At 34.5% G+C, this 26,853-nt stretch overlaps 4 protein-coding genes and 2 long non-coding RNA genes across 10 annotated transcripts; all 6 read left to right on the top strand.

Moving 5' to 3' along the window:
- Nucleotides 1–342: 342 nt before the first annotated feature.
- Nucleotides 343–3,597, top strand: LOC133676724 (myb family transcription factor PHL5-like). 2 transcript variants are annotated; one of them, XM_062098455.1, is made up of 7 exons: nucleotides 343–1,233; nucleotides 1,325–1,538; nucleotides 1,622–1,698; nucleotides 1,810–1,849; nucleotides 2,569–2,623; nucleotides 2,815–2,887; nucleotides 3,032–3,597. In XM_062098455.1, the coding sequence occupies exons 1-7, from the start codon at nucleotides 760–762 to the stop codon at nucleotides 3,242–3,244; spliced, it is 1,146 nt and encodes a 381-aa protein (XP_061954439.1). In that variant the 5' UTR covers nucleotides 343–759; the 3' UTR covers nucleotides 3,245–3,597. The 2 variants fall into 2 exon arrangements, with proteins under 2 accessions (XP_061954439.1, XP_061954440.1); XM_062098456.1 differs by having other exon boundaries at nucleotides 346–1,233; nucleotides 2,818–2,887.
- A 3,604-nt stretch (nucleotides 3,598–7,201) lies between these two features.
- LOC133676723 (myb family transcription factor PHL5-like) lies at nucleotides 7,202–9,079 on the top strand. 3 transcript variants are annotated; one of them, XM_062098454.1, is made up of 6 exons: nucleotides 7,202–7,718; nucleotides 7,848–8,004; nucleotides 8,090–8,166; nucleotides 8,247–8,286; nucleotides 8,365–8,483; nucleotides 8,643–9,079. In XM_062098454.1, the coding sequence occupies exons 1-6, from the start codon at nucleotides 7,284–7,286 to the stop codon at nucleotides 8,736–8,738; spliced, it is 924 nt and encodes a 307-aa protein (XP_061954438.1). In that variant the 5' UTR covers nucleotides 7,202–7,283; the 3' UTR covers nucleotides 8,739–9,079. The 3 variants fall into 3 exon arrangements, with proteins under 3 accessions (XP_061954438.1, XP_061954437.1, XP_061954435.1); XM_062098453.1 differs by having other exon boundaries at nucleotides 7,845–8,004; XM_062098451.1 differs by having other exon boundaries at nucleotides 7,830–8,004.
- Nucleotides 9,080–10,711: 1,632 nt separating this feature from the next.
- On the top strand, nucleotides 10,712–14,732 carry LOC133676757 (UBP1-associated protein 2B-like). The gene is made up of 6 exons (XM_062098490.1): nucleotides 10,712–10,978; nucleotides 11,917–12,037; nucleotides 12,223–12,366; nucleotides 12,977–13,173; nucleotides 13,293–13,368; nucleotides 14,196–14,732. Exons 1-6 carry the CDS (start codon nucleotides 10,842–10,844, stop codon nucleotides 14,544–14,546), a joined length of 1,026 nt encoding a protein of 341 aa, XP_061954474.1. The 5' UTR covers nucleotides 10,712–10,841; the 3' UTR covers nucleotides 14,547–14,732.
- Nucleotides 14,733–15,723: 991 nt separating this feature from the next.
- Nucleotides 15,724–19,713, top strand: LOC133676726 (transcription termination factor MTEF18, mitochondrial-like). 2 transcript variants are annotated; one of them, XM_062098458.1, is made up of 4 exons: nucleotides 15,731–15,983; nucleotides 16,437–18,109; nucleotides 18,350–18,422; nucleotides 19,226–19,713. In XM_062098458.1, exon 2 carries the CDS (start codon nucleotides 16,508–16,510, stop codon nucleotides 17,831–17,833), a length of 1,326 nt encoding a protein of 441 aa, XP_061954442.1. In that variant the 5' UTR covers nucleotides 15,731–15,983; nucleotides 16,437–16,507; the 3' UTR covers nucleotides 17,834–18,109; nucleotides 18,350–18,422; nucleotides 19,226–19,713. The 2 variants fall into 2 exon arrangements, with proteins under 2 accessions (XP_061954441.1, XP_061954442.1); XM_062098457.1 differs by having other exon boundaries at nucleotides 15,724–18,109.
- Nucleotides 19,714–19,953: 240 nt separating this feature from the next.
- Nucleotides 19,954–21,518, top strand: LOC133676451 (uncharacterized). The gene is made up of 2 exons (XR_009835613.1): nucleotides 19,954–20,625; nucleotides 20,865–21,518. It is a non-coding gene; the product is annotated as an uncharacterized LOC133676451 (long non-coding RNA).
- Nucleotides 21,519–22,869: 1,351 nt separating this feature from the next.
- LOC133677025 (uncharacterized) lies at nucleotides 22,870–26,510 on the top strand. Its single transcript, XR_009835680.1, has 2 exons — nucleotides 22,870–23,118; nucleotides 26,262–26,510. It is a non-coding gene; the product is annotated as an uncharacterized LOC133677025 (long non-coding RNA).
- Nucleotides 26,511–26,853: the final 343 nt, after the last annotated feature.

The raw sequence follows: 26,853 nt of genomic DNA, 5'->3' as shown, positions 1-26,853 counted from the left end.
AAATTTTATTTATTTTCTGAGGTATTTTAGAATTTTTGTTTAAATTATATCTGTTAAGCACCTATTTAAACAGTTTGTAAATATTCTTACAATAATTTTAAGCATTATTAAATTTCAAAATATATCAAAACAAGATTTTATGGGGTTGTAAGCTTGAGAAACTCTTTGTTTCATTATTAGTGTCAGTAGAAAAATCCCAAAGAAAAATCAAGACTTCTTTATTCTGATTTTTTATACTGCTGAACTTTTATTTTCTTGAATGAGACATGATATTCTTTTTGTAACCATTTGTTTTATGTGAAGACAAATCTGTATCAACTTGTTTGTTTATTGCTAAGAGTTCTGTTTCCTGTCGTGCATTGGTTATGTCAAAATTCATCCTTCGTCCCTATCCATTTTAGGAATAACTTAAAAGGCGTGCGCAGTGCTTGGAAGATATATTTATATATTCATATCTTATGCAAGAAATTTTTTAGAAGAATATCAGAAGAGAATTTCTTTTGCATTTTGCATTTGAATTCAAATTTGCAGTGGATCATACCACTTATCTGCATCTTTCTTTTTCCAGATTTGTCGTGTACTTTGCGTGGCTTGTAGTCTTTATATTCTTCACAGTAGTACTAAACTTGATACACGTTTTGATGCTTGCCAAGAAACCTGAACAGGAACAGTCTCTGCTCTATCTTGTTAGGAAACTTTGTGATTGGTGAGTTTGCTCATCTATCCTCACAATATTTCGGCAACCAACAGATTGGAAACATGGCATCTCGTTTGCAGCCGGCCGCTGTGGAGGCAGGATGCCAAAATCAGAATATTAGTCTTGAAAGATCACCCGATAGCATAATGAGCCGGTTTGAATCTCCGGCTTCGGCCTTCTATGCGACAGAAAGATACATGAGATTTCCGCAGTATGATTGTCAAGTTGGTAATTATTTCTGCTCTCAATACTCCAACTCCTACGATTCACATGTTTCTTCACATCAGTCCTCTGGGGCAGACTATATTAACTCAGGAGAGCAAGCTGACCACAACTTTGGATTGAGGAGCACTTTGGAATCGGCTGTAAAACCCCAATTCTCTTGCCATAAATCCTTTGACAAGTCCGATAAAGGTCTAAGCAGTTCTTCAGGAAACAAGCTTCCTTCAGAACACCACAATAAGTTTCTGGATAATCCTGATGTCTCCCTAGGGAACCACTTTTTAGTTCCTTTCCAAGGAAATCAAAATTGTCGAGTAAGTATTCTCCAGGTTGGTAATTTAGTTTTACTACTTTTAGCCTCTTAACGAAAATTCATTTTGACCAAGTCATGTTGTCTCTGTGCAGGTTGATTATAATCCATATAATTCTCCACTTTCAGAGCTGGGCCGCTTCAATTCTAGAGAAGAAAAGCGATCTCCAAGATTTTCTTTGGGAGGTTTTCCTATATCTTCTGGCAAAGATCTGTCTACTACACTGTCAAGTAAAACAAGGATAAGATGGACCCAAGATCTGCATAAAAAGTTTGTTGAGTGTGTAAATCGCCTTGGAGGTGCTGAGAGTAAGTGATTTCAGTGTGAGCTTTCTATCCATTTGAGAAGAAACAATTGTTCATATCTGTACCTATTGATTAATCAATTACAGAGGCAACACCTAAAGCAATACTAAAGTTGATGGATTCAGATGGATTGACTATCTTTCATGTGAAAAGTCATTTGCAGGTATTATTGCTTAACCAAATAGTATGGATTTTATATATATATTTTTTGTAATCCATATGGGATATTCTTTCTAAGATCTCTTTGTTATTTCTTTTCTATTTGCTCTTGCAGAAATATAGAAGTGCAAGATACATGCCAGACTCTTCAGAAGGTAAACCTTTGTAATTATTTCTTATGATAAACGGTTCAATCCCCTCATCCCTTAAGTGCTCGAAAGTTGAAATTGATCACATAGTTAATATTAGAACAAAATAATGCCTTCAGGTGATTATGTGTTGAATTTGAATATGAATGCATGCGGAGAGCACTTCATGGAACCTTTGAGGTTTTAATTCAGACCATCACTGCCATGTTAGCACTACCCTTCAAACACTTGAAGAGAGGAGAGAATTCTGTAGGCTTTCAGTTCCTGTCAAGTTCTTGCAGCAAGGAATATATCTATATTAATTTTCTCAGTACTTTAAATTAAGTAAAATGACGAGCAATCTTTTTTGCTTCCCCTGTGTCAACGGGTGTTGAGGACCAAATTGAGAATAGTTTTCAATAACAGAATGGTTTCTTAGCGTGCATAAGATGCAATCTTAGGTTTACATTTATCTTTTCAGCAACTCATTTACTCTGTACATAGTAATTGTGATGATGTTTACTGATATGCAATAATTTGCTATATTATTTTTTGGTGGTTTTGTCTGCGATTTGTTAGAAGTCCAGCTTGCCTGTAAAACACAACAGCAGAAATTATTATAAAACAAAATAGTTCTTGAATTTTCTGTTTGATGATGCAGTATGCATGTTTAACTTTTGAAGGACTTTTGCATCCTTTCTTTCACTGTTGTTAAAATTCTGATTCAAATACCACTTCTGTGGCAGGAAAGGCTGAGAAAAGAACTAGCATAGATGATGTATCACAGCTCGATGTCAAAACGTAATCTCATAATGAATCCTTCTTCCTTGGTTATTATACTAATCGTATCCTAACAAGCGTTCAAGCTAGATAAATTTCTGAAACTTGAAATTGCCTTTCTTGTCTTCTTTTCTGTTTCTTCTTCTTAATGATGTGTGCCTATCATCTTAGACAATCATTTGATCTTATGACAAATTGTTGACCATGTCTAGCAGTGGGTTTCAAATCAGGGAGGCACTGGAGGTGCAATTAGATGTCCAGAGGCGTCTGCACGAGCAGCTGGAGGTACTGGTTGGGTTGTTTCCTGATGACCTCCTGAGAGGAGTGATTCGGTTCATTCAAGACCATGATGATCAGACTTTTGAATGGCCTAGCCTTCAGTTTCACCTACCAATAATTACTAATTTCGCTTACATTTTCTTATGGCAGATTCAAAAAATTCTACAGTTACGCATTGAAGAACAAGGCAAGCAGCTTAAGATGATGTTTGATCAGCAACAGAAAAAAACTAATAGTCTCTTGAATAATCAGAACTTGAACATTACTTCTCCGGACGAGTCAACATTTAGCCTCGAAGATATTGATGTTTCTATTGTAGAAGGCTCTAATAATAATACCCATTTCCCATCCAAGATAAGTTAGATCTTCAAAGCACATAGGACTCATTTTCATGTGCAAGCACTCATGGCTTCAAGCGAAAGTGATTTCTAATCCCCAGCTACAACAGAATCGCAAATGATCTCTGCTCCTTTGTAAAGAAAGTGAAAGCGTTTGATTGTGCCTACACAGGAAGGGTAAAAACATAGGAATACGATGTGTGTTCACAGCATAGTACTCTTTAGAGCTTGGAAGTTGGGATTCTTTGCAAAACAGAAAGTAATGTGGTTCTTGTACTGTAAATTCTTCCGAATTCAGCATCGGCTTTAGAAAAATAGTCTTGCGTTATTATGTACTTCAAGTTCATCCTAATAAAAATGTACCAGAGTTTTGATGTCTTCTCTGTTAGCCTGGTGATATGAACCATCCTGTTAGCTCTGTATGCTGCACCCAACCAGAAGTCAACCAAAAATCATAACGCGTACAAGTTTTTCCATTTCATTCTGCTATCAGCAGAACATTGGCTAATTAGAAAAAAACAATTTGGCCATTTTCTTGCGACTAGCTTCCAAAACCAATTGTCCATAAGATCCACCATATCAGCCGGCATGTATAATGCTGTCTCGAAACCTTCACTTACGATGGTGGGACTATCTGACCATCACGGAAGGGTTTAAACTGAAGTTTCCCAGGAGGCGATCCATTGGTTAAGAATCCTAGCCTTTTCTGTCTAATAAATAAATAATCAGTTGAGCAGGGTAAGAATCCTTGGCATGTCAGTGTTTCGTCATTCATTACCATCCTTACCGATAGACCTTGCAAGAATGTCATCATTCTTTTCAATGTTTTTGATAGTTGTGCTAGAGAGGTCAGTGTTTCGTCATTCATTACCATCCTTACCGATAGACCTTGTAAGAATGTCGTCATTCTTTTCAATGTTTTTGATAGGTGTGCTAGAGGTCAACACAAGGACAACACAGATCCTGCAGAAAGCTGTACATGAACAAATTATCTTTGAATGTGCCTTTGACTCCTGATCATTTGATAAAAATATTAAACTATAGATTGAGTGAACTCTTTCTTATTAGCAAGAGTTATTAAACCTGATCCAAGAGTCCATCCAGTATAAAATTAGATTACGGATTTAACTGAGTCAACTTAGAATTTTAATCAGGTCATAACACGCTAATTTTTCTCTAATTTTTAATGAAACCTGGCTCAAACCAGGTCCCACTTGACCTGTTTGGCTGGTTCGGGTTGCATAATAGTGATTATTAGTCAAATAAAAAATCTATATGCAGGATGGTGCGTATCTTTTTGGTCAGACAGAGAAAATGAAGTCCTAGTTCTTGCATTGCTGCCAATCAGGAGGACATCTGTTGTGCACATGCATGCGAGCGAGCTCATGTCCTATCAATGATTATTCCATGGCTAGAACTTGTACTATAATTGTGTACTATCATTCCATTGTTAAATCTGTACAATAAGTACTACATGCTTTGGTAATACATTTAACATATACAAGTGTCCTAATCCTAACCAAATTGGTTCATGAACTGCCAAGAACTTGTACTATCCATGCCCGATTATTTTGGAAAATTACCATCAGAAAGACGTATCATTAAAATTTATAGCAGATGTTGTCATTTAGGTGGAATCTCACCAAATCCCTACCACTTGGAAGTTATATTTTGTTCTTCTAAAAAGATAAAAGGATGCCTGCATATTGATCACATCCTCTGCTGGTACACATGTATTATCAGCAGGAAGGTTGTTAAAATCACGATTTCGACACGGCACGGAAAGTACTAAACAAACTCGGATTGTAAAAACGGATCGTAAAATCGTAAAATTATAAGGAATTTTAAAATACATTAAAAAAATAAAAATTCATGCATAGTTCAAGGCTTCAGGCACCTTAAAATACATGTTTCAAGTTTAAGGCTTCAAGCACCTTAAAATACATGCTTCAAATAAAAATTTATACATAGTTCAAGTATCTTAAAATACATGGTTTAAATAAAATTCATACATAATTTAAGTAACTTTTCATTAATTAACAATTAACAAACTTAAAATAAATATTCTACTGGTGTTCAAGAATATGCACATGCAGCAAAACATCATTTCTTTCCCTTTCTATCTTCACATAATTGCATGATAATTCCATGAGCATTAAAGTTGGGCAGAACAAACAAGATAATCAAGCAGATCCATATGCCCCTATGCAATCTCACCACAGATCTTTTAAGCACAAGATATTCCAATTCCTTACTTGTTGTGGTGTATTATGACCCTTTAGGACTGCAAATACTTCATTATCAAGAGGGATGTCAATAGATGGCCATTCTGACCAAATGAAAGCACTTGTTATCCCAACATTTACCAGCATTTCCATTCTCGAGAAAGCCCAAGAAGATGACGAACACCAGTATAAGTTGAAGCAACATGGACTGTGTCTCAACAACCTTTAGCATGATTATTTATCAATCAACCAATAACAATTCAATAGCTGCATCCCATAGTCAATGAAAATAATCAATCACAACAGAAAATCAACAAAAATAGTCTATTATCCATGTTCAACTAGTAATTCTCCTCTAAAACCATATTTTCCAAAAACAAATAATTCAACAGCTGCACACAAAATCAATTCCAATATATCAATCAATCACATGGGTAAATCAACAAAAAAGAAAAACAAACACTGCTATCAATTTGGACAAGTGATTTCACTCTAGAACCATATTTCCATTTCAGGATTTCAAAACCTTTTTTAAGCTCTAAGCTCAAATAATCCACACCAACCAATTCTTTATACAATCGATTTCCAACTCTAAAATCAAACAAACACAAGCCGTTTTGAAATCCTTCCATCACTCACAGCTTATTAACAGAGCAGAATCATCAAGTTAAACATAGCCCCCTGATCTATCAAAATTTCTTTTCGATTTCTTCCCACAAAATCAACAGAAAATAATAATAATAAAAAAAACCCACAAAATCCTCCAAATTTCTTCCCGATTTGAATAATTTCATGTTGCATATATTTTTTCTTATCACAGTCTACTTCTGGTCTATCAAAATCTAAACTTTCATCACCTCTAAATCATTAGCAAACCAAACCGATATTAAACACAATAATTATCAAGAAATTAATTAAATTTAGTTCAACTAATCAGCATATAACAATAAAAAGGTAACATTTTTTTCCAAAACTTTCTCAGCAACCAAACAAAATGACATTATAAATGGAACTTATGGTGTGGAGTGTAGACTGCAGAGGAAGCCGTTGATGATGGAAAAAACAAAGATCATTGCTGATTAAGAATGAACAATCTGAAGATTGAAGAGCACTGCCGCTGTTGATGAAGAGGAAACCGTGAGCCGTTGATGATGGGGAAGAGGAAGCCGTGAGGCGTGAGTTGTTACCAGGAGAGCGCTGTCATTGTTGATGAAGAGGAAGAGGAAGTCGTCTCAGCGTTAGGCCGTGAGCTGTTAATAGAGAAAGAGATTAGATTTAGGGATTTAGAATTTTTCTTCTCTGTAGATTGTTTGATTATCAGCAGCTGGAAGAGATGAAAGAACGCGCAAATCGCCAAATAGCCACTGGACAGCTGGAGCGTAGAGGCAAAGGTTACAGGCAGTATATGTTTTCTACCAAAATCGTTAAAACGTTCTTGAAATCGTGTTTTTACGCGATTTCACCCGATTTTAACGATTTCACTCGATTTCAACCTGATTTCACCTATTTTCGAGTTTTTTGAACGATTTAGCATGTTAAGCCTATATTAACTTGTAAAATCATAAGATTTTACGAGTTAAATCATGATTTTAACAACCTTGATCAGCAGTGTACCAGGAAAATGAAAATTGATGAGCTGTTAAGAGCTAGTTAACATATAAAAAGAACAGGGTTCCTGCTCTTATAGAATCATATATATATATATATATATATATATATATAGAGAGAGAGAGAGAGAGAGAGAGAGAGAGAGAGAGAAATTCCCAACTTCATAGAATGCATACTGAGCCTTCCAATCATAAGACAACATAATTGGAATGTTGCTCGCCACCATCAAGCATGGGGGAAGTATCTCAAAGTCAAGATGTAGAGCCTGCAACATCAACTAACATCATTCCAAGTCAGTTCGATCAGCTAGCTCCGGCTTTTTGCATAAGTGAATGCTTGTTCGATCTTCAGCAAGATGATGGTTATGAATTTCCTACTTTCCCTTCATGCTCACAGGTTCCTGGGCCTAATGATGCAAAGATGTCATCAAATCAATCATCCAGGGGTAACATTTTCGATGAATCCAGTTGGCAAACAGTTCTGAGACCTTATTTATTTAGCAACCAACACCATAAATATTGTGAAAAGACTCAAAAACATCTTTCTTCCATTAATTTGGGGGGAAGTACATCCCTTTCACTTGAGCGAGTCCAATTACTTGGAGACAATGCAACCTTGATTGGAAGGCCCCTTCAGCCTACTTCTGATAGACAGAATGATCCCGAAGTAAGTTATCTACTTAACTTTTTTCTGATGTTCTTGTGTGCATACATCATGTCTGGTTTTCTTTTGTATCAAATGTGTTTATTTCAACTTCCTATCCAAATCTGGTATAAGCTTCTCAAGTCTCAGCAGCTGGAATCATCTACAAGACATTTGGGGGATGGTTCCTCTACTTCCAGCGGTTCAGGATCTTCTGGACCAATTTTCTCGAGTAAAAAACGAATTAGATGGACTCAAGGTCTTCATGAGAAGTTTATCAAGTGTGTCAATAGCCTTGGTGGTGCTGCAAGTAAGTAAATTGGTATGAGCTTTGCTCAATTGTTAAAGGACTATCTTTTATTGATTGTCTCCATTGATTGATCAAATAATAATAGAAGCAAAACCAAAGGCCATACTGAAGATGATGGAAACAAAAGGATTGACCATCGTTCAGGTCAAAAGTCACTTGCAGGTACTCAAGATCAGGTTGTGTTTTGGTTCCACCCAAGCTTATTTCAATTTATTAACCTTTTTCATAAATTTGTTTTGCAGAAATATCGATCTGACAAGTACATGTCAGAATGTAATCAAGGTAAATCTCTGTTGCATGTTGAAGTACTTTTGAAGGCAATCTACTTGTAATTTTCACATCAATAGTGGTTTTCTGCAGCAAAACCTACAATCAACGACATGCCCCAACTTGTCTTCTCTTCTAGAATTAGCATGGGAATCAAGGAGGTACAGCAACTGCAGCTAGATATTGAGAAGGATCTTCACGAACAGTTAGAGGTATGCCTTATGCCTTGAAATCTTGAAATACCTAGCAAACCAGTTGTTATGTTCTTAAAACTGGACAGAAGTAATGCTTCATATGCCAACGGAAAAGTGATCAAGTTCTTTTTCGGTTGAGAGGCTTCCCATTTCATGTATTTTACCCATTTGAAACAGATTCAGCGAAATCTACAGCTGCAAAATGAGGAAAATGGGAGGCAGCTGAAGCTAATGCTGGAGCAACAACAGAAAACAAACAAAAGCGTACCCTAAACTTGAGGCTGAAAAGCCTGCGAATTGCAGCATCCATTAATCTACCATGAAGATGTTAGAATTTCAACCGCGGAATACCGGTTTCTCATTCTAGTTCAGTTTAATCAAGTTTGTATATGTGCAGCAATAAAATTCCAAAAAGACTCACCATCTGCAAGGATTAACACTTGTTTAATGGAAAGCAAGCCTTATTTGGTCTGCTTTTACATATATCAGTTATGAGAAGTGAGATTCAGAAAACTTCCAATTCTATACTAGAACAGCTATCAGAAAAGAGGGAATGTATCACAGGCCTTGCTTCTTGTCATAAGAGATTGAGTTTTGAACTTGAGTCTTGACCATACAGTGATCTTCTTACGTTGCAGTTTCGAGTTTAAATTCCTGTTTTGCAGTCGATGTGCTTGCAAAATGCAAGAACTGACTGCGAAACAATTGTCTAATTTCATATATATATATATATATATATTTTGGGGTGTTTATACAGTGACATGGTATACTTACATGCAACAACATGTTACAAACAAAACTTTTTATTGGGATAGTTTAGAAATATATTAGCGGTTATTTTTTAAAGTATTTTTTATTTAAGATCTCGTTTGTTTGCTGGAAAGTAATTTCTTTTTGAAAAGTGAATTTCGAGAAAATAAATTGTTTTTTGATGTTTGGTAGTGTAATGAAAAATAAATTAAAAAATATTTTTCATTATATCATGAAAAATAAGCTGGAAAATAACTTATTAATATTTTATTTTTCTCAAGTTTATTAAAATAATAAGGAACAAATCTTACAAATTAAAAAGTTGAATGAGAATAAAATTGAAAAAAAAAATTCATAAATTATCTCAAATAAAATAAATAATAATCAAAACAATAGAGATCAAATCTAAAAAATAAAAAATAAATAAAAGATGAAGAAATTAAAATAATAATAATTAACATTTCATAAATTATTTCAAATAAAATAAGTAACAATCAAAAGAATAAGGATCAAATTTGATAGATAAAAAATTTCAATAAAAAAATAATAAGGGAAAAACAAATAACAATTATAAAAATGAGGACTAAAATTAATATAAAAATTAAATTTTAAGAGATAAAATTGAAAAATAAATATTCAAAATAATATATATATATATATATATATATAAGCAATTAAAAGTTTAAGGACCAAATTTGATATAATCAGCAAATAATATGACATTTCTAAATTTTTCACAACTTCCGTAAAGTGTTTAGAAATTTTCTAGGAAAACACTTTTCTGAAAATCAAGTTAAATTTCCCTTTGATTGGAAAATGTTTTCCGTTGACCAACTTTCATAATGGCAAACAAACACAGGAAAGTTTGGAAAATGGTTTTCCAGAAATTACTTTTTGGGAAACAAATATGGCCTAAAAATATATCAAAATAATGTTTTTTTTAAAAGTATTTTTGATATCAGTATATCAAAATGATTTAAAAATACTAAAAAAATATTAATTTAAAATAAAATAAAATAATTCATTAAAAAAATATTTTTAAAACACAAAAACAAACACAACTTAGATTTATCCATTGTTATTAGCAACTTATACAGTGAAAACATGTGAAATCTACAGTAAAATGAATGAAATTCTTACCAAAATTAGATAAATTCTAAAAGAGTTTCCTCCATATTTTATTATTTTGGATTTGAATTCAGAAGATGTTTTGAAAAATCTTATTTCCATTTATTCATAATATTAAGCTCGTCCTTCAAGATAATAAACACACACACATATATATATATATAGAGAGAGAGAGAGAGAGAGAGAGGTATAAATAAAAACATAAAAATAAAAATAAATATATATATATATATATATATATATATATATATATATACTTTTAAAATAAAAAAATATTAAACACTCTCGATCACAAGACAATAACCAAATAATGGTTCTAAAAGTAAAAGCTTTTACTATTTTTATATGCAAAGAAAAGAGTCGAATATACTTTATTTGCTTAGAGTGGTAAAATAAAGGCAGGAACACACCAGACAACATAAATTAAACAACAATTTGTTAAAAATCTCCAGCGCCAGGTTTCACTTCACATTCCCAGAGAGACAAAACAAAACAAAAATGGAAGACATGAAGAAGAGAAAGATGGACGAGGGAAGTAACAATGGTTCTGGCGAAACATCAACCACACAAGATTACCTTCGTTCACTACTTGACCCTCTTAATAAATCCCAGCTTGTCGATCTTCTTTCTAGACTGTACGTCCCTCTCTTTCTCTCCCTCTTGCCTTTTCTTTTAATGGTTTATTGGGTTTTCTTTTCTGGGTTCTTTTCATTTTTTTGGATTCTATTGTGTTTCTCTTCGGTTGCCGGATATTTAACACGTATATGGGTCTGTTTTGTGAAGAGTGAATAGTGGGATTTTAGTTTCTATTGATGTACTTTTTGCAATTAATCTAAGATTAAAAGTTGAGTCTTCTTTCTACAGGGTTGGTAGTAATTGTAGTCTGTGTTAGATTGAGAATTTTTTAGCCTTGTTCTGTTTTAGGCAAATAAACAGTGCCACGTTAATTTTAGATTGGTTCTTGTTAGAGAAAGCCACTGGATTGTTGTTTTCCTATAGAGATTTTTTATTTTGTGTGTTTAATTAATAATACCCTTTGTCTTTTTATTAGAAGTTTGAGCTTTGTACATTGTAGTGCATTCTAGTAGATGCATTTAGAAGCTGTACTGTTGTTTCTTTTCAGAAGTTATAAATTTTGGATCTTTTTTTTTTATATCCTCTGATGGTTCATGGTTCAAATGAACAGTTAAGATTTTTCAATGTGGTGAATTCTTATAGATGCATTTACATTTTCCATGATGTTTTCTTTGGAAAAATTAATTTTGGATCTTCAGATTTCTATATCCCTGATGTTTTAAATAATAAATACTGTGAATTCATGTAAACACGTTTAGAAGCTCTTTAGATGCTGCAACTTTCTATGAAGAAAACAGCTCTGGAACCCATATTTGTTGCTTCTTTGTTCTCTGCTTGTTTGTGCGCACGTGTGAGTTTGCATGCACTGAATATATCAGTGCCTTTGTGAGAATATTCCACTTGTCATGCTGATGGGGGGTTTGTGGGTGGTTCTTCATCTGTATGCTGTGTGATTGACACTGTGCATGTGTGTTTGCTTGCATGTTGAGGCATAAAGAGGGTCCCAATATCCTTCAATTGCAGAAGAAATTAAAGGTCTTGCCAGTGCAGATCCTGTCCATCGAAAGCTTTTTGTCCGTGGCTTGGCCTGGAACACCACTTCAGAAACCTTGTGTGCTGTGAGTGCATTGCTGGTTGCTGAGTGTCTTTTTTGTGTTCCATAGTGATGATTGTCCCACATGATACTAGTTTTGCCTTGAGTTTTTTCACATGGAAAGCTCTCTTTTACACGCTCTTCTCTTTGATGTTTTGCTTACTATTCTAAATCTTTCTCATGTTTAAGTGCTGTATGCTATTGTTCCAGGCATTTCAAATGCATGGCGAGATAGAAGAAGGAGCTGTGATCTATGACAAAGCGACAGGAAAGTCACGTGGCTATGGTTTCATTACATACAAGCATATGGAATCAGCACAAAGTGCTCTAGGAGCACCCAGCAGATTGATTGATGTAAGTTGGTTGTTTTTAAGTTCTTGCATGCATGATTTGTGTGTTTCTTTCTGTGCACAATCTCATCCTGCCTGCATGGGTGATCTGTTTGTAAGGGCATAGATTCCAAGTAATAAGTATAATTGGGTTATGGAAGATGAAATATGACATGATTAAAAGAACAGAATTATGAACTTAACACTCATGTGTCATACAGAGCTTCATTAGCACATCAATCTGCTTTGAGGAAAATCTAACTCAGGAAATTTAATGAACTGTGAATTATCCTGTTGTTTTTGAGTATATAATATGGTCAAATGTTATAAACAACCATACTTGAGGTGAAATTTTAGAAATCATTGTTTAGATCTGTGACTGGTTAAGTTCACCCAAAATGTTGCTCTTCTAAGATGTACTTTAAGTATGAAGCAGAGGTAGTGTTTGTTATCGCATGGCTGTCATTACACTCTGTAGGTAGCTAGGATATTGATTTTTGATGCCAAGGCTTTTTCTCAGTTAAGCAAGAAAGTCCCAGACTCCATGTAACTTCTAGTTACACATTTGTGCTGTTTTCACACATTTTCTTAATCTTGAGATTTTTATAATTGGTTTATTTGTGTTCTGATTCCAGAGTCGGATGGCTGTCTGCAATCTAGCTTGTGAGGGATTAACTGGTGCAAGCACTACACCTGATCTAGCCCAGAGGAAACTCTACGTTGGGGGTTTGTCGCCAGAGATCTCAAGTGAGATGCTGCTTAATTTTTTTGGAAGATACGGGGATATTGAGGAAGGCTCAGTTGCGTATGACAAAGATACTAACGAATCACGGTAAAATGCCATTTTCTTTCTCTGTTCATCAAGAGATATTTGCTAGTTTAAACTTTTTCCCAGTGCCTAAGTCTTCAACTAACTGTTGAAGGTTGTTTTCTTTTCCCTTTCATATACAGTGGGTTTGGTTTTGTTACATACAAGACAGTGGAGGCTGCAAAGAAGGCCATAGATGATCCGCACAAGTTGTTTGGGGTAAGTTAACGATAATTCCCTAGAGGTGGTCATAATAGTGACCTTATTTATTGTTCTAATACATAAATCTTTAGAGGAGGAAAGTTCTTAAACATCATAAAATTGTGAATTTTTATTTTCATTTTGTGGCTGCTGGAATGTGTTTGTCAAGTTTGCTCTCTAATTCCTTATTCATGAGTTATTTTTCTTTATATCAAAATGCCATACAATGAAGATGGGTTATAAGTGATGTTTGCTTCTCCTAGGAAAAGGAAAGAAAACGAACTTGATGCTTGCTGTAATGTCCAACAAGGAGTAAGATTCTCTAAAAAACAGTGGTTGTGTTTGCTGAAACATTGGAGTTGTGAGCCTACCCCAAGTAGTTTGGACTAAGGCTCTGTTAAATTGATTTAAGTTTTAGACCAGGACCTGTTATAGATTAACTTTCCTACTGCATTTTGGGCAGCAATTGGTGTTCCTCCTTCAGTGTATATATATATATATATATATATATATATATATATATATAAGGTCTTCAAGGTCATTCGATTTTGCCCTCCTGCTATAAATTTCGGTGGTGTCCACTCAACAGAGAATGGGACTCTACTTCTATTCTTATTAATTGATTCTGGTATTTATCAGGAGCTTCAAATTTCCAAGCAAGAGATCTCTCTTAAGTGTCTTGTTTTTGTCAAGCGGGTTGTAAAGTGCTTGTCCTAGATGCAGGTCTCTTTAATTGTGTTCCTATCTGGAAAGGAGCACAAGCTACATGAGTGACAAATTTTGATCTCTTGGTTGATCAAATTCTGTGTTATCAAACTAACGTCTTTTTATTTGGTTGGCTGCAGGGAAGAACAATCATTGTGAAGCTTGCTGATACCCACAGGAGCAAAACAGTACAAACGCATTTACCAGCACCCATGGTTCCCCTACAAGTACCAATGGGAGCAGGTGGATATGCACAGCCAGGTAAAGCACCCGCTGGCGGTGGTGCCCCTGTTGGTTATCCTTATCCTCAAACTGTAGCACCATATCCAGCTTCTTCATACCCTAATCCTCCAGTTGCACCTGCTCCATACCCAACACAATCTCAGATTTCCTATGCACAAGTTCCATCGAAGAAAGAACCATTAGGGCATTCACCAGCACCACCTGTCGGAATGGGTGGCTACCCCCCCTATTACTACCCTAAACAGTGACCTATTCTCACTGCAATTTCAGTGCTACTAAGGCCTATGCCTCCCTAATGCGGTACTTTTTATGTTGTCAAGTGGAGCTGTGGATGGCTCTATGAGACAGTAGCTGTTGAGAGGCTCAGAAAGGCAAACAAAGTGAAATTTTGATACTAGATGATTTTTATTTTTATTTTTATTTTCGTTTTCCCATTTCCAAGGACTCGGCATACTTCATTAGTCACTAGCTCTCTAATATTAGATTGGAGGGGACAGGCATCTCCAGGAGACAGATTCCACTTATGGTGTCTCCCACTGGAAGTTGAGAACCTAGAGGAGAGAGGCTTCTACAAACTTTAGATTAACTTGACTAAAAACCTCTAATGCGCATGTTGTTTTTCTTCCTGGGACTTCATATAGGCCCCCACTGGATACAGCAATTTTCAATTTGGTGTCTGAACTAATTTCTCCCTCAATTGGATCCTCATTGAAGAATTCATGAATTCACTTATTCTGAATGTAAATAATTGACACATTAAGTGCGATATCTTAAGCATAGATGTTATCTTAAGTAAGATACGTTTGGTGTAAAAAATTTGAATTTTTGTTTTCTTAAAATATTTTTATATATATATTTAATTATTTTGATGTGTTGATATTAAAAATAATTTTAAAAAATAAAAAGTTTTATTTTGATGTATTTCTAAATAAAAAGTACTTTGAATTGTCACCGTTCTAAATAAACCTGTTGTGGATTTGTAGAATGTGAAAGTAATGAAGTGAAGAGAAGAGTGTTTTGTATTGTGTTAGTATTTTTTTTAAAAAAATATTTTTTGTTTAGAAATTTATCAAAATAATATTAATTTAAAAAAAATTAAATTTTTTAATATTAGGACAGCTTATTGAGATTTTTTAAAAAATAAAAAAAAAATTATTTTTTTAATAAACATGCGGCAGCAGCTTTGCCTAACAGGAGTAGCTAAAGGAAGAAATTTAGGAAAAGTAGGGTTTTATTCTTTTTATGTGACCTGGTGCGATCACCACATGACAAAAACTGACAACCCCGAGACCGGCTTGGTTAGAGGTCGGGCGGGGCCTATGGGCCAAAAATCCCGGCCCAGACCCGCTCGTTATGATTCGGATCAGGACAGGCTGACCGGGTAGCACATGAACAGGTCTAATCTCAACGAAGAAAAGGTCTCGATATGATACTACAATCTCAAAATATGTTTGGGTGTAAGAAATAATTTAGAAAACATTGGAGGGTACCTCTTGCAATTAACTAAGAATGCTTTTGACACTGGATTCATGGACACACTATTCACTCTCTTGCACTGGCCGCTCAGCAACCAGAGCTCCATACTTGGCTCCAACGAACCTATCGAAAGACAAGAAACCTTGCACCTGAATCTGCAAGTTTCACTTGTCAGTAACTGAACTCAAAAAACCCACCATTCTAACAAGGTAAGAAAGTCGACAAAAACTATTGTAGTTATTGGAACTTCTGTTGTGCTTATTTTTTGAATCTCTATCAAGCTCTAGACGTTATTTCTTTCAAGTTAGCCATGAACCATTTGCACAAACTCCAAATTTTGAAAAGGGTTTCTCCCAATTTTGTTGGTAGATGCAGAAACCCAATATGGCAAGTGGGCTCTTTGTGCTACATTGTAGAAAACCCTAGGTTCTATGGGACAAAAACAACGGTTCAAACTGAGAATTTGGATAGAAATTTGATAGGTAATGATCAAAGCATTAGCAAAATCTCTGATGCAGCTAGAAGGGAAGCCCAGGCTTCAACTGCATTACTGGAGTATTTGCACTCCACTAGAAGTTTTCAGTTTTTGGATGCAGAGCATATGAGCAAATACTCACCTGTTTTTGTTAAAAACCTACTAAAGAAGGTTAATATTGATGCAGATATTAGGCGGTCCATTACCCGTTACTTGCGTTACCACCCGATTAATGAATTTGAGATTTTCTTTGAGAGTATGGGTTTAAAACCTCAAGAGTATAGTTCTCTTCTTCCGCGTGATCTGATGTATTTGAGTGATGATGATTTGCTGCTTGAGAATTATCATGTGATGTGTAATTATGGGATTGCGAGAAATAAGATGGGAAAGATTTATAAGGAAGCAACAGAAGTTTTTCGGTATGATTATGGGGTCCTGGCATTGAAACTCAAAGCTTATGAGAAGCTGGGGCTTAGCTCTTCTTTTATAGCCAAGGTGGTAGTCCGTAGCCCTGATCTTTTGATTGGAGATGCGAACATTGACTTTATCAAGATATTGGAGTTATTGAGGAAAGGGGGACTTGAGTACCGTAGAATTGAGAAGCTTTTGTCGGATAAGAGCACTTACAACTGGAGCCAGTTGCTTTCACTTCTAAACTTATTTGGCAAGGCAGGTTACAATGATGAGCAGTTAAGTGAGCTGATAAGCCAAAAGCCATGGATTCTGCGTGAGGATTCAGTGGATAGGGCTCTTTTGCTAATTGGGTTCCTGCTTAAATTTGGATCCACGATGAACCAGATATGTTCCTTGTTTCTGCAGTTTCCCAAGGTACAGGTTGAGAAATTTGCCTCAAATTTGAGGCATTGCTTTCTGTTCTTGAATGAGATCAATATGGAGGCATATGAGATTGGGAAGCTTTTTCGTTCTCACCCTATATTTATAGGTTCATTTACGTTGAAGAAAACCAACAGTTTGCTTTCCCGTCTGAATGCTGGGAAGAAGCGAATTTGTGAAGTCATCCAGGAGAATCCAGAAATTATGAAGAAATGGGTGAAGGGATCAAAAATTGAATGGTTACCAGACTCGGGTGAGGAACTAAGATCTCAAATGCTGAAGACTAAGTTCTTCGTAGACTTGGGATTTGTAGAGAACTCAGATGAAATGAAAAGAGCACTTAAGGTTTTCCGGGGCAGAGGAGCAGAGCTTCAAGAGAGATTTGATTGTCTTGTGATAGCTGGTTTGGATAGAAATGATGTTTGTGAAATGATAAAAGTATCCCCTCAAATTCTTAATCAGAAAAAGGAAGTTATTGAAATGAAGATTGATTTTCTCATAAATGATTTGGGTTTTCCCGTATCATCTTTGGTCAGATTCCCTTCCTATCTCTCTTACACAATGCAAAGAGCTAAGCTTAGGTTAACAATGTATAATTGGCTCAAAGAGCAGGGAAAAGTTAATCCTATGCTTTCCTTCAGCACTATAGTTGGTTGCACAGATAATGTGTTCCTTAGTCAGTATGTAGTTCGTCATCCTAGAGGCCCAGAAATTTGGGAGGATTTAAAGAAAGAAATTTGTTCTGCATAGAAGCTATCTGCTGCACATAACTTGTATTTCCATGCTTCTGCCTCTGTTAATTGGCTAGTCTGAAGATGTTTGATTCTTTTATTTCTTACAAGCCGGAAATTTTTATTGATGTTGTTGAATTCAGACATCTTATATTGAAGATAATACACCTTTTTTCTCTCCTGAGTTCTCCTGGAGCACCTTCTACATATCCTGCACAATCTCAAATTTCCTATGTACCAGCTGCCATGGAGAAAGACCCCTTCTACTTTGACCAGTAACCTCTGGGAATGGCAGGTAGTCATACTACCTTCATAAACAATGAGCTGTTTGCAGTGGAATCTTGAAGTTGGTTGTGTATTTGGTGGGGTGGTTTTAATTTGGGTTTTGTCTTGAATACTGTGCTTAACTGTAAACAATGCACACATATTTAAACAGTGTTTTTATAAAACGAGGAGACAGCATTTATGCCTATTTATTCAACTGTGAATTTTTTATTCATGATGTCATTATCTTATTTTCCCTTTTTGCATGCAGAGTTTGGTTTTGTGCTTTTGTTACATGCAAGACAGTGGAAGCTGCAAAGAAGGCCACAGATGAGATGCACAAGGTGCTTGGAGTAAATCTGTTAATAATTCGTCAACTGGTCCTAACAGTGTGCCTTTTCCTTTTTTGTTGTTCTATTCATGATGATTACTTAGAAAAGTGAATTTCTCAATCAACATGAACTACCGATTTTTTTTATTTTCTATTTGCCTTTTTTGCACAAATGCTTTTGTACTGTACTTAGATTCAAGGCATCAACAAAAGGTTATATTGGAATACACTATCTTTCTCCATTTCAAATGCAGCAAGCCATAGAAGAAAGGTTAAGTATGATAATAAGAACATTATACTTTTAGAATGAAGTCTATAAGGAGTGAAAAAGTTTCTCCCAAAGACATTAATATAATGAGCTACAGACAGTTTCTTGCTGAATTGAGGTTGTGGATTTAAGCTTCTGAGTTTTAGAAGCTTTTATAAAATATCTTTGCTGCTGCAGTTTGGACAGCATCTGATATCCCTTCCACAGTAGATAATAATTAGGGACTATGGAGTCAAATGGCCTGATTTGGAAATTGAGGGTCTGGAACTCATCCAAACTTCACCTTCAACTACGATTTTCTTTGGTGTCAACTTGATGCATAGAAAAGGATTCTTCTTTTATTCTTATTGATAATGCAATATCTACCAATTATATTTAGAGTCTCTCAAGTTCTAAACAGTAGATGACGATGTATCTTGAATGTCATGTTTTATAAATGAGTTGCGAATTACGCACATGCTACCCAAATGATCAACATCAGATTCCTCGTCGATCTTAATTTATTGCTACTTCATAAAGAGAAACCTTTTCTGTTGTTTTGGTTGCAGGAATGAACTATTATTGTGAAGCGTTCCTATACCCCCAAGAGCAAATCTAGACAAATGCCGTTATCTGCACCAACTGCAGCAGCAGGATGGATGCAGCAGTTCAAGCATCTGCTGACAGCGTTAGTGCACTTATCCTCAGAAATTTGCATCACATCCTGATCTTTCTAATCCAAGCCCTCCAGTAGAGTTGCAATGAAGAGAACTCGTGCTTCCCCAGTGCAGTGGTTAATGTCATCAAGTAGAGTTGTGAGGATTTGATGACATAGTAAGTCCTGGGAACCTTAGAATGGCTAAGAAACCGAAATTTCGATACTTGATGTATTCTTTTTTCCTTTCCATTTTACCCTCTCAATGCATTATAATTATTAACCGGGTAATTTTAGGCAACAGCATGAATTTCCCCATTGCAATGTATCTTTATACTTTCTAATTGGGACCTGTTTTTTTCTGTACAATATTATTGACAGTAAAATATATATTATTCTCAAGTTTTTGTGTGATAGTAATAAGATGAGGAAATTGTACCTTTGTGATAAAAATGATGATATTGATGATCGTAGTCAGTTGTTGTGGTGATGTTATTGGTGGCAATTATGATAAAATAATGATTACTTGGATAATAAGTTAATTGTAGTGATGGCAATGATAAAATGATAGTTAAATTAAGCTTTACAGCCTTGTACTACAGAACAACCAAGACATCATTATACAAACCCTAAGAACCCAACCTGACCTCTTCCAACTACTACTTCGTGTAGTTTATTTTTCTTAATTTCCTTTTTAATTAGGGGCTTGTCAGATTATTATTTTTTGAAAAGAAAAATTAACAGGTGACATCAAGCTAGACAAATAACAGGACAAAATAATTGAATATTTGTCTCTATTGAAATTAAGCTTTACTCATAAATCAAGAATCAAGTTGAAGATGCATTTATGATCACGGGGACCATGGTGCGTCGACTCCAGTCAATCATTTTTGGCGTAGAAAGCTTGGGCAAGGCATGAGGAAGAAAGGAAGGCAGCCAAAACGAAATTTGTTTCTTGCCATGAAAAGCTCACACACATAAACTGGAAGTAGTTTTACTGGATGCAATGATATTGTGGTCAGTCAGAATGAAACGGAGGCTTTGCAGTATCATCTTTTATTATAAGCATGTATAAGTTAGTTTGTGGTGCAAATCAAATCGTTGTGATACTTCAGGGAAAAAACTGAAGGTTTTTAGAATTATCAAGAAAGAAAGGGGAGGAAGGCAAGCAAAACACAATCGACTGTGGCAGTTCACAGTGTTTTTGTGAGATACCACATAGGTTCGTTTGGCGTCGGTCACGGTGAAGATTGTGTTCCTGGCAGTGGCGCTTTCAGGATAGGGTGAAGGCTGTGGGAAGAAAAGGAGAGAAGGGTAGATCCTTTGCGATTCTCTGTTGTGCGTCAACCCCATTCTTAGTCACAGCACCCCTTTTGAAGTCTTGAAACTTTCATTTTACAGCTTTTGTGCTGGTTTCCTTGCTTTTAAAATTTAAATGGTTTTCATCGATTAGACTGGAACTATTAGGGCTTTTCATACATGTCCAGCCTTGATTGTGGAGGTGGCTCTTCATTTGAATTGTCTTTTGCTTATCTCTGTGAGCCTCTTTGCAGATTATTTTCCATTAGCAACATCGCAGGGGAGGTGATCTCTATGTCCAAAATGCTGTTAGAGAGCTCTTATTTGCTGATTGTTTCCATGACAGAAGGAGCAATAAGAGCTGGCACATAGTAGAAAAAGAAAAAGAAAGGGTTGATGATCTTTGAGCTGGTGGGCTTTACACAGAAACCGTTGCCTTACCTATAGATCAACAAGCCTCCGTTAATAAACTTTGAACAAATTCAGAAAAGGGTCAGCAAAATTGTGCTGCTGCTGGTGGCTGGTAATGGAGTTTCAAGTGTATTCTCATTTCAGAGCTTCTGCCATATTATTATTATTCACATGTCCGTTCTATCCTCAAAGTTCTAACATATCTCTTGTATCTCCTACGTATTTAACTCGACACAGCAATCAAACACTACCTAAATAACAACATCGATTATTGATATGGAGCTGGAAGCAATATCATCCCCTAGTCCTAAACTTCTGATTGATCAGCATTACGTCCTGCTTCTACATGTAAAACGTATCAGTGTTGCACGATTGTTTAAAACCATAGTGGAAGTCAAAAACAAAATCAATCCAAATAAGTTTCAGGGGGGAAGTCATAATGAATATTTGATCAGCTCTTTATTAATCAAATCTAGCAGTCTATTAACCTTATATTTTTTTTAAAAAAAAAAAAAACAATCTGATATAGTGCCAAGAAAAAAACTTTTTTTCTTAACTAGAAATTTGCTTAGCTAATACTAGTTTCTCAACTTGCGCTATGATGCGGGTGGATAATGAAACTCTGAACATAAAAGAAGGATTCTAGGCTGCAAGTAACTATCTGATATTTTTATCATACCGATCTAATAAGCTAATCTTGAATTCTCCTGTCCCAACTCATTATCTTGCCAGAGTTTCAAATTAATAGCATAAAAGTTGTTTTTACAATTTAGTTAACTTGACCCATCCAAAAATAACTCGGATAATTAATAAAAAATATGGTTTGGTTTAAAAAAATCAAGATAATATTTTAAAAAAAATTAAAGATGAAAATATATTATATTGATCTAGGTTTCTTGATTTAAACTACCAAACTCATAACTTAGATCATGAACTCTATAAAATTTAAAAACAATTTAAAAAAAAATTATTTTTTACCTAATGATATAATAACTAAAATAAATATTTGTAAAATTGAATATCAACCAAAATATTTATTTGACATTGCAATACCTTCATAAAAAGTAAACTGAAATAAACTATGAAGACTAATTTAAAATCGCTTAAATATTGAAGAAAGAAATTCAAAAAAATTAAATCGAAAGAAAAAAATGAAAGATGAAATTTAAAAAAAAACTGACATTGTTGTTAAACCCAACACAACAAATCAATTTTAAAATTTTATGACCTGACTCTTTGTCTAGCTTAAATTGCTTATCATAGTTTTAAAATTAACTCATAATAAAAAAAAAATTTGAATGGTCTATTAATAGTTGATAAATTTCATGAGTGTTTGGCATTGTGGTTGTTTTTGGGTTGCAATTTTAAAAAAATAGGTTTTAAAAAAATAACTTTAGTTGTGTTTTCTTTTTAAATAGATTTTAAAAAATTATGTATTGATTAAAACTGTTATGAGATAAGTTTTTACATGCAAAATAAATAAAACGCATGCCTTTATGAATAAATAAACATATTATTTTAGTTTCTATAAAACTAAGATTTAAAATCAAATTATGCATGATGCTTAATACAATTGATAGAAGTTATTTAATCAATTAAATGACTTTTTTATGTGATTGGGCAAAACAATATTTACCACAATACTAAATAATAACTTCATATATCTCATATAAGTTGTTAGATGGTATTAAATTCATTAATATAATTTGAAAATAACAGTTAGAATTAAGCTAGTACTAATATCTTAGTGTGTTTATTATTGGATGTTTAAAAATATATTAAAATAATTTTTTTATATTATTTTTTATTTTTGGTATTAACTAATAGGAAAAAGGGTGAAGTGTAGGAAGAAAGTTTGGGGATGCCTTCATAGCTTAGTTTTATGCTATTGAGGCAAAAATAGCCTCTCTCCAATCTCCATTTAGCGTTCATCCTCCATAAACCCTTGAGGAGTGAGGACTTGCCGTTCTGCAGCCCGTTCCAAGTTCCATGCTTTGCTCCATTGAACCAGTTAGAGAGAGAAGAAATACTGCCCCCCTACATCTCCCAATCTCTCTTAGCAATCACTAAACTCACCAAGCCTACCACACTAATAAGGTAAGAAACTCTCCAAGAAACTCGCTTTTATACATTTCTAGTGAATTTATCTTACTCTAGCCTTTCTTTTTGTTTGTTAACTCTCTAGCTATCACCATTCTTCATTTCTCATCAAAATAGCCATGACCCACTTTGGCAAATTTAAAATTTTCAAATGGGTTTCATCCAATTTTGTTGGTAGCAACAAAACCCCGTTGTCCTCAATGGTTTCATTATTCAACATTGCAGAAAACCCTAGGTTCTATAGTACCAAGAGGATAGTTCAAACTGAAAATGGACAAAACATAAGTCCAGTTTCTAGGACAGAAGCCCAGGCTGCGTTATTAGAGTATCTGCACTTCACTAGAAACATACAGTTTACTGATGCAGAGAATATGAGTAAAAATTCACCTCATTTTCTTGAAAAGTTATTAGCAAAGGTTGATATTGATGCAGATATTGGGCAGTCCATTACCCGTTACTTGTGTTTTCACCCTATTAATGAATTTGAGCCTTTCTTTGAGAGTTTGGGTCTAAAACCTCGTGATTATAATCCTCTTCTTCCACGTGATCTGATGTTTTTATGTGACGATGATTTACTTTTAGAGAATTATCATGTTTTGTGTAATTATGGGATTGCAAGAAGTAAGATAGGAAAGATTTATAAGGAAGCCGCGGAAATTTTCGGGTATGATTATGGGGTCTTAGTGCTGAAACTAAAAGCTTATGAGGAATTGGGGCTTGGCCAGTCTTTTATGATGAAGTTGGTTGTCTGTAGCCCTTATCTTTTGATTGGAGAGGTGAATGCAGACTTTATCAAGGTATTAGAGATATTGAGAAAAGAGGGAGTTGATATCAGTAGGATAGAGGAGCATTTGTCTGAGAAGAGTTCTTATGACTGGAGCAAGTTGCTTGCACTGCTCAACTTATTTAGGCATGCAGGTTACAATGAGGAGCAGCTAGGTGGACTCATAAGCCGGCATCTGGGGATTTTCTTTGAGGATTCAGTGGATAGGATATATTTGCTAATCGGTTTCCTCCTCAAATTCGGATCCACGATGAATCAGATATGTTCTATGTTTTTGCAGTTTCCACAAATGGAATTTGAGGAATTCTTTTCAAATTTAAGGCATTGCTTTCTGTTCTTGAAAGAGATCCAGATGGAGGCACGTGAGATTCGGAATATTTTCCATTCTCACCCTCTAATGCTTGGTTCATGTAGATTGAAGAAACCCAACACATTGCGTTTAGCCTTGCATGCTGCAGATAAGAGAATGTGTGAAGTCATCCAAGAGAGCCCACAAGTTTTGAAGAAATGGGTGATGGGATCAAAAGTTGAACGATTGCAAAACTTGATACTAAAATCACGGATGCAGAAGACCAAGTTCTTGTTGGACTTGGGAATTGTAGATGACTCAATTGAAATAGGAAAAGCACTTAAGGTTTTCCGGGGCAGTGGAGCAAAGATCCAAGAGAGGTTTGATTGTATTGTGGAAGCTGGTTTGAGCAGAAGAGATGTTTGTGAAATGATAAAAGCATCTCCTCAAATTCTTAACCAAACGAAAGATGTTCTTGAAATGAAGATTGATTTTCTTGTAAATAAGGTGGGTTATCCAGTATCATATTTGGTCACTTTCCCATCCTATCTTAATTACACAATGGAAAGAGTGGAGCTTAGGTTAGCAATGTATAATTGGCTCAAAGATCAAGGAAAATCTGTGCCCATGCTTTCCTTGAGCACTGTAATTTCTCTCTCAGACAAAAAGTTTATTAATGAGTATGTAAATAGTCATCCTAGAGGCCCTGAAATTTGGCAGAATTTGAAGAAAGAAATTTATGCTGAATAAAAAGCCACTAGCTGGACCTAGCTTGCACTTCTTTCTGTCCATTGACAGGGAAGTTGCGAAGATCTTTGATTTTGTTACTTCTACTGGCCGAAAAATTTCTGTCTATCTTTGATTGAGGTGTCGGACTGATCAACAACAAGGGGAATTAAGCTTGCATAGATTAAAAAAAAAAAATATTAGGTTATGTTATGCTCTTTCATAGTAATATTTGTTAGTCTAAATGTCTTTAAACACCTATAGTTTATTTATTTTGTTGATAACAACAATGAGTGGATTTAATATGCATATCAAAAAGTTTTAATGTTGTAAGATTTTTTTTTCAAATCAATTTGATGCAATATAGACTTTTTAAATGTAAATATGACTTGAAGATGTCTAAGCTCAAATTAATGTAATCAAGTTTTTATGTAATTTAATTTCGCATTGCAAAAATGAATTTTATTCTAAATTATTTTTAATTGCTGAATTTTACCATCCAAAATATTTTTATTGCCTAATCTTATACATGGTGAAAAATACAGTGTGAAAAATTATTTAATCAGATATATTTTTTATTATCAATCAATTCATTATAAATGAAAAACATGAATTTTATCACATGCATTTTTAATCACCAAAAAGCTTTTTATCCATTTTTACCTAAAAAGAATTGTTTACGAGAGCTTTATCTACTGTGAAAGTGTAAATAACACTTAATCACTTGCTTAATATTTGGTTATGGATCATTTGAGAGGTTTAAATCTTGATCCTTGAAAAGATTATGAATGTAAAGTTCTTTAATCTTGAACCCAAAAAAAGATTAGTGTAATTAATAAGGTTTTAACTACTAAGAAGATTATTAATTGATAGTAAATACTCAAACAAAGATTTAAATAGTAAAATAAACAATTCTCTGAACCACTATAAGAATTAGTATGTCTCTCCCTCGCTATCTATTTTATTGTATCTGTCCCTTGATAAATTATGTAATTGTTATTGCTGAAAATTGAGGTGTTAGTTCTCGTAAACTATCACAAGTATGATTTAGCCCTGATTCACCCCTCTTTAAGCTATTTTAGACTTTGAATGTCAATAGTAAACGTCAGCAAAATTTAATAAAGATGTAATTTCCTCTTTCTTCTGAAGCTGTAGATTTTTGTCTTCAGAATTGGAAGTGAAAGGACCTTAACCAATGTGTTTTGTGTTTTGCTTATAAACCTGGTAATGATTCGAAAATCAGATTTGTCTTGTACCATTGCACTTGCGAAGGTCAGCCCTCATCATGCTGGGTGTCGCGGGCTGGCAACTCTTTAGCTGAAACTAAAAATGTGATTGCAGGTAAAGAAAGAATCAGGAGCCACTCTGTGTGGTCGGTCCGCAATGATTGCTTGCAGCGGCAGGAGGGCTCGCTGATGGGGGCCTCAAAGATGTTGTTGAGAATGTAGGACCATTGATAGAAACATATAATACCAATTAGTTGATGATAGGAAGCTAGACTTGCAAGAAATTCATGGGTTGCGGTTGTTAAATAGTGTTTTTCAAAAAAAATAAATTTTTATTTATTTATTGTAGTTTTAAATTAATATTTTTTTGTGTTGTTAGATGATTTTGATGTGATGAAATTAAAAATAATTTTTAAAAAATAAAAAAATATATTATTTTAATATATTTAAGAGTAAAAACACTTTAAAAAACAATTGTTAACACACTTTCAAATATCTTTTAATTTCTTATCGAAATAGTTATTTTAAGAATTATAACTTCCATGAGGTGATTCTTTTGTGAAAACAAATTTTTATCTATATTTGTTTTAGGCAAAAACAAAACCACAATTGTCAAAATTCAATTCACATGAACAAAATCTTTTTAAGGATTACAGCATCCCAACATTAGACAATGAAGTCCATTTAATTGCCATTAAAATGCAAGT

The sequence above is a fragment of the Populus nigra genome, chromosome 17, assembly GCF_951802175.1.
Source record: "Populus nigra chromosome 17, ddPopNigr1.1, whole genome shotgun sequence".
Classification (NCBI taxonomy): domain Eukaryota; kingdom Viridiplantae; phylum Streptophyta; class Magnoliopsida; order Malpighiales; family Salicaceae; genus Populus; species Populus nigra.
This window is presented reverse-complemented; position numbering and strand designations above follow the sequence as displayed.

Excerpts from the sequence above, each read along its gene's own strand:
- LOC133676757 (XM_062098490.1), top strand. The coding sequence starts at position 10,842 with ATGGAAGACATGAAGAAGAGAAAGATGGACGAGGGAAGTAACAATGGT. Across the intron at positions 10,979-11,916 it reads GTCGATCTTCTTTCTAGACT|AGGGTCCCAATATCCTTCAA; the intron begins GTACGTCCCTCT and ends TGAGGCATAAAG. Across the intron at positions 13,174-13,292 it reads AAAGATACTAACGAATCACG|TGGGTTTGGTTTTGTTACAT; the intron begins GTAAAATGCCAT and ends TTTCATATACAG.
- LOC133676726 (XM_062098457.1), top strand. The coding sequence starts at position 16,085 with ATGAACCATTTGCACAAACTCCAAATTTTGAAAAGGGTTTCTCCCAAT.
- LOC133676724 (XM_062098455.1), top strand. The coding sequence starts at position 760 with ATGGCATCTCGTTTGCAGCCGGCCGCTGTGGAGGCAGGATGCCAAAAT. Across the intron at positions 1,699-1,809 it reads ATGTGAAAAGTCATTTGCAG|AAATATAGAAGTGCAAGATA; the intron begins GTATTATTGCTT and ends TTGCTCTTGCAG. Across the intron at positions 2,888-3,031 it reads GTCTGCACGAGCAGCTGGAG|ATTCAAAAAATTCTACAGTT; the intron begins GTACTGGTTGGG and ends TTCTTATGGCAG.
- LOC133676723 (XM_062098451.1), top strand. The coding sequence starts at position 7,284 with ATGGGGGAAGTATCTCAAAGTCAAGATGTAGAGCCTGCAACATCAACT. Across the intron at positions 8,167-8,246 it reads AGGTCAAAAGTCACTTGCAG|AAATATCGATCTGACAAGTA; the intron begins GTACTCAAGATC and ends TTTGTTTTGCAG. Across the intron at positions 8,484-8,642 it reads ATCTTCACGAACAGTTAGAG|ATTCAGCGAAATCTACAGCT; the intron begins GTATGCCTTATG and ends CATTTGAAACAG.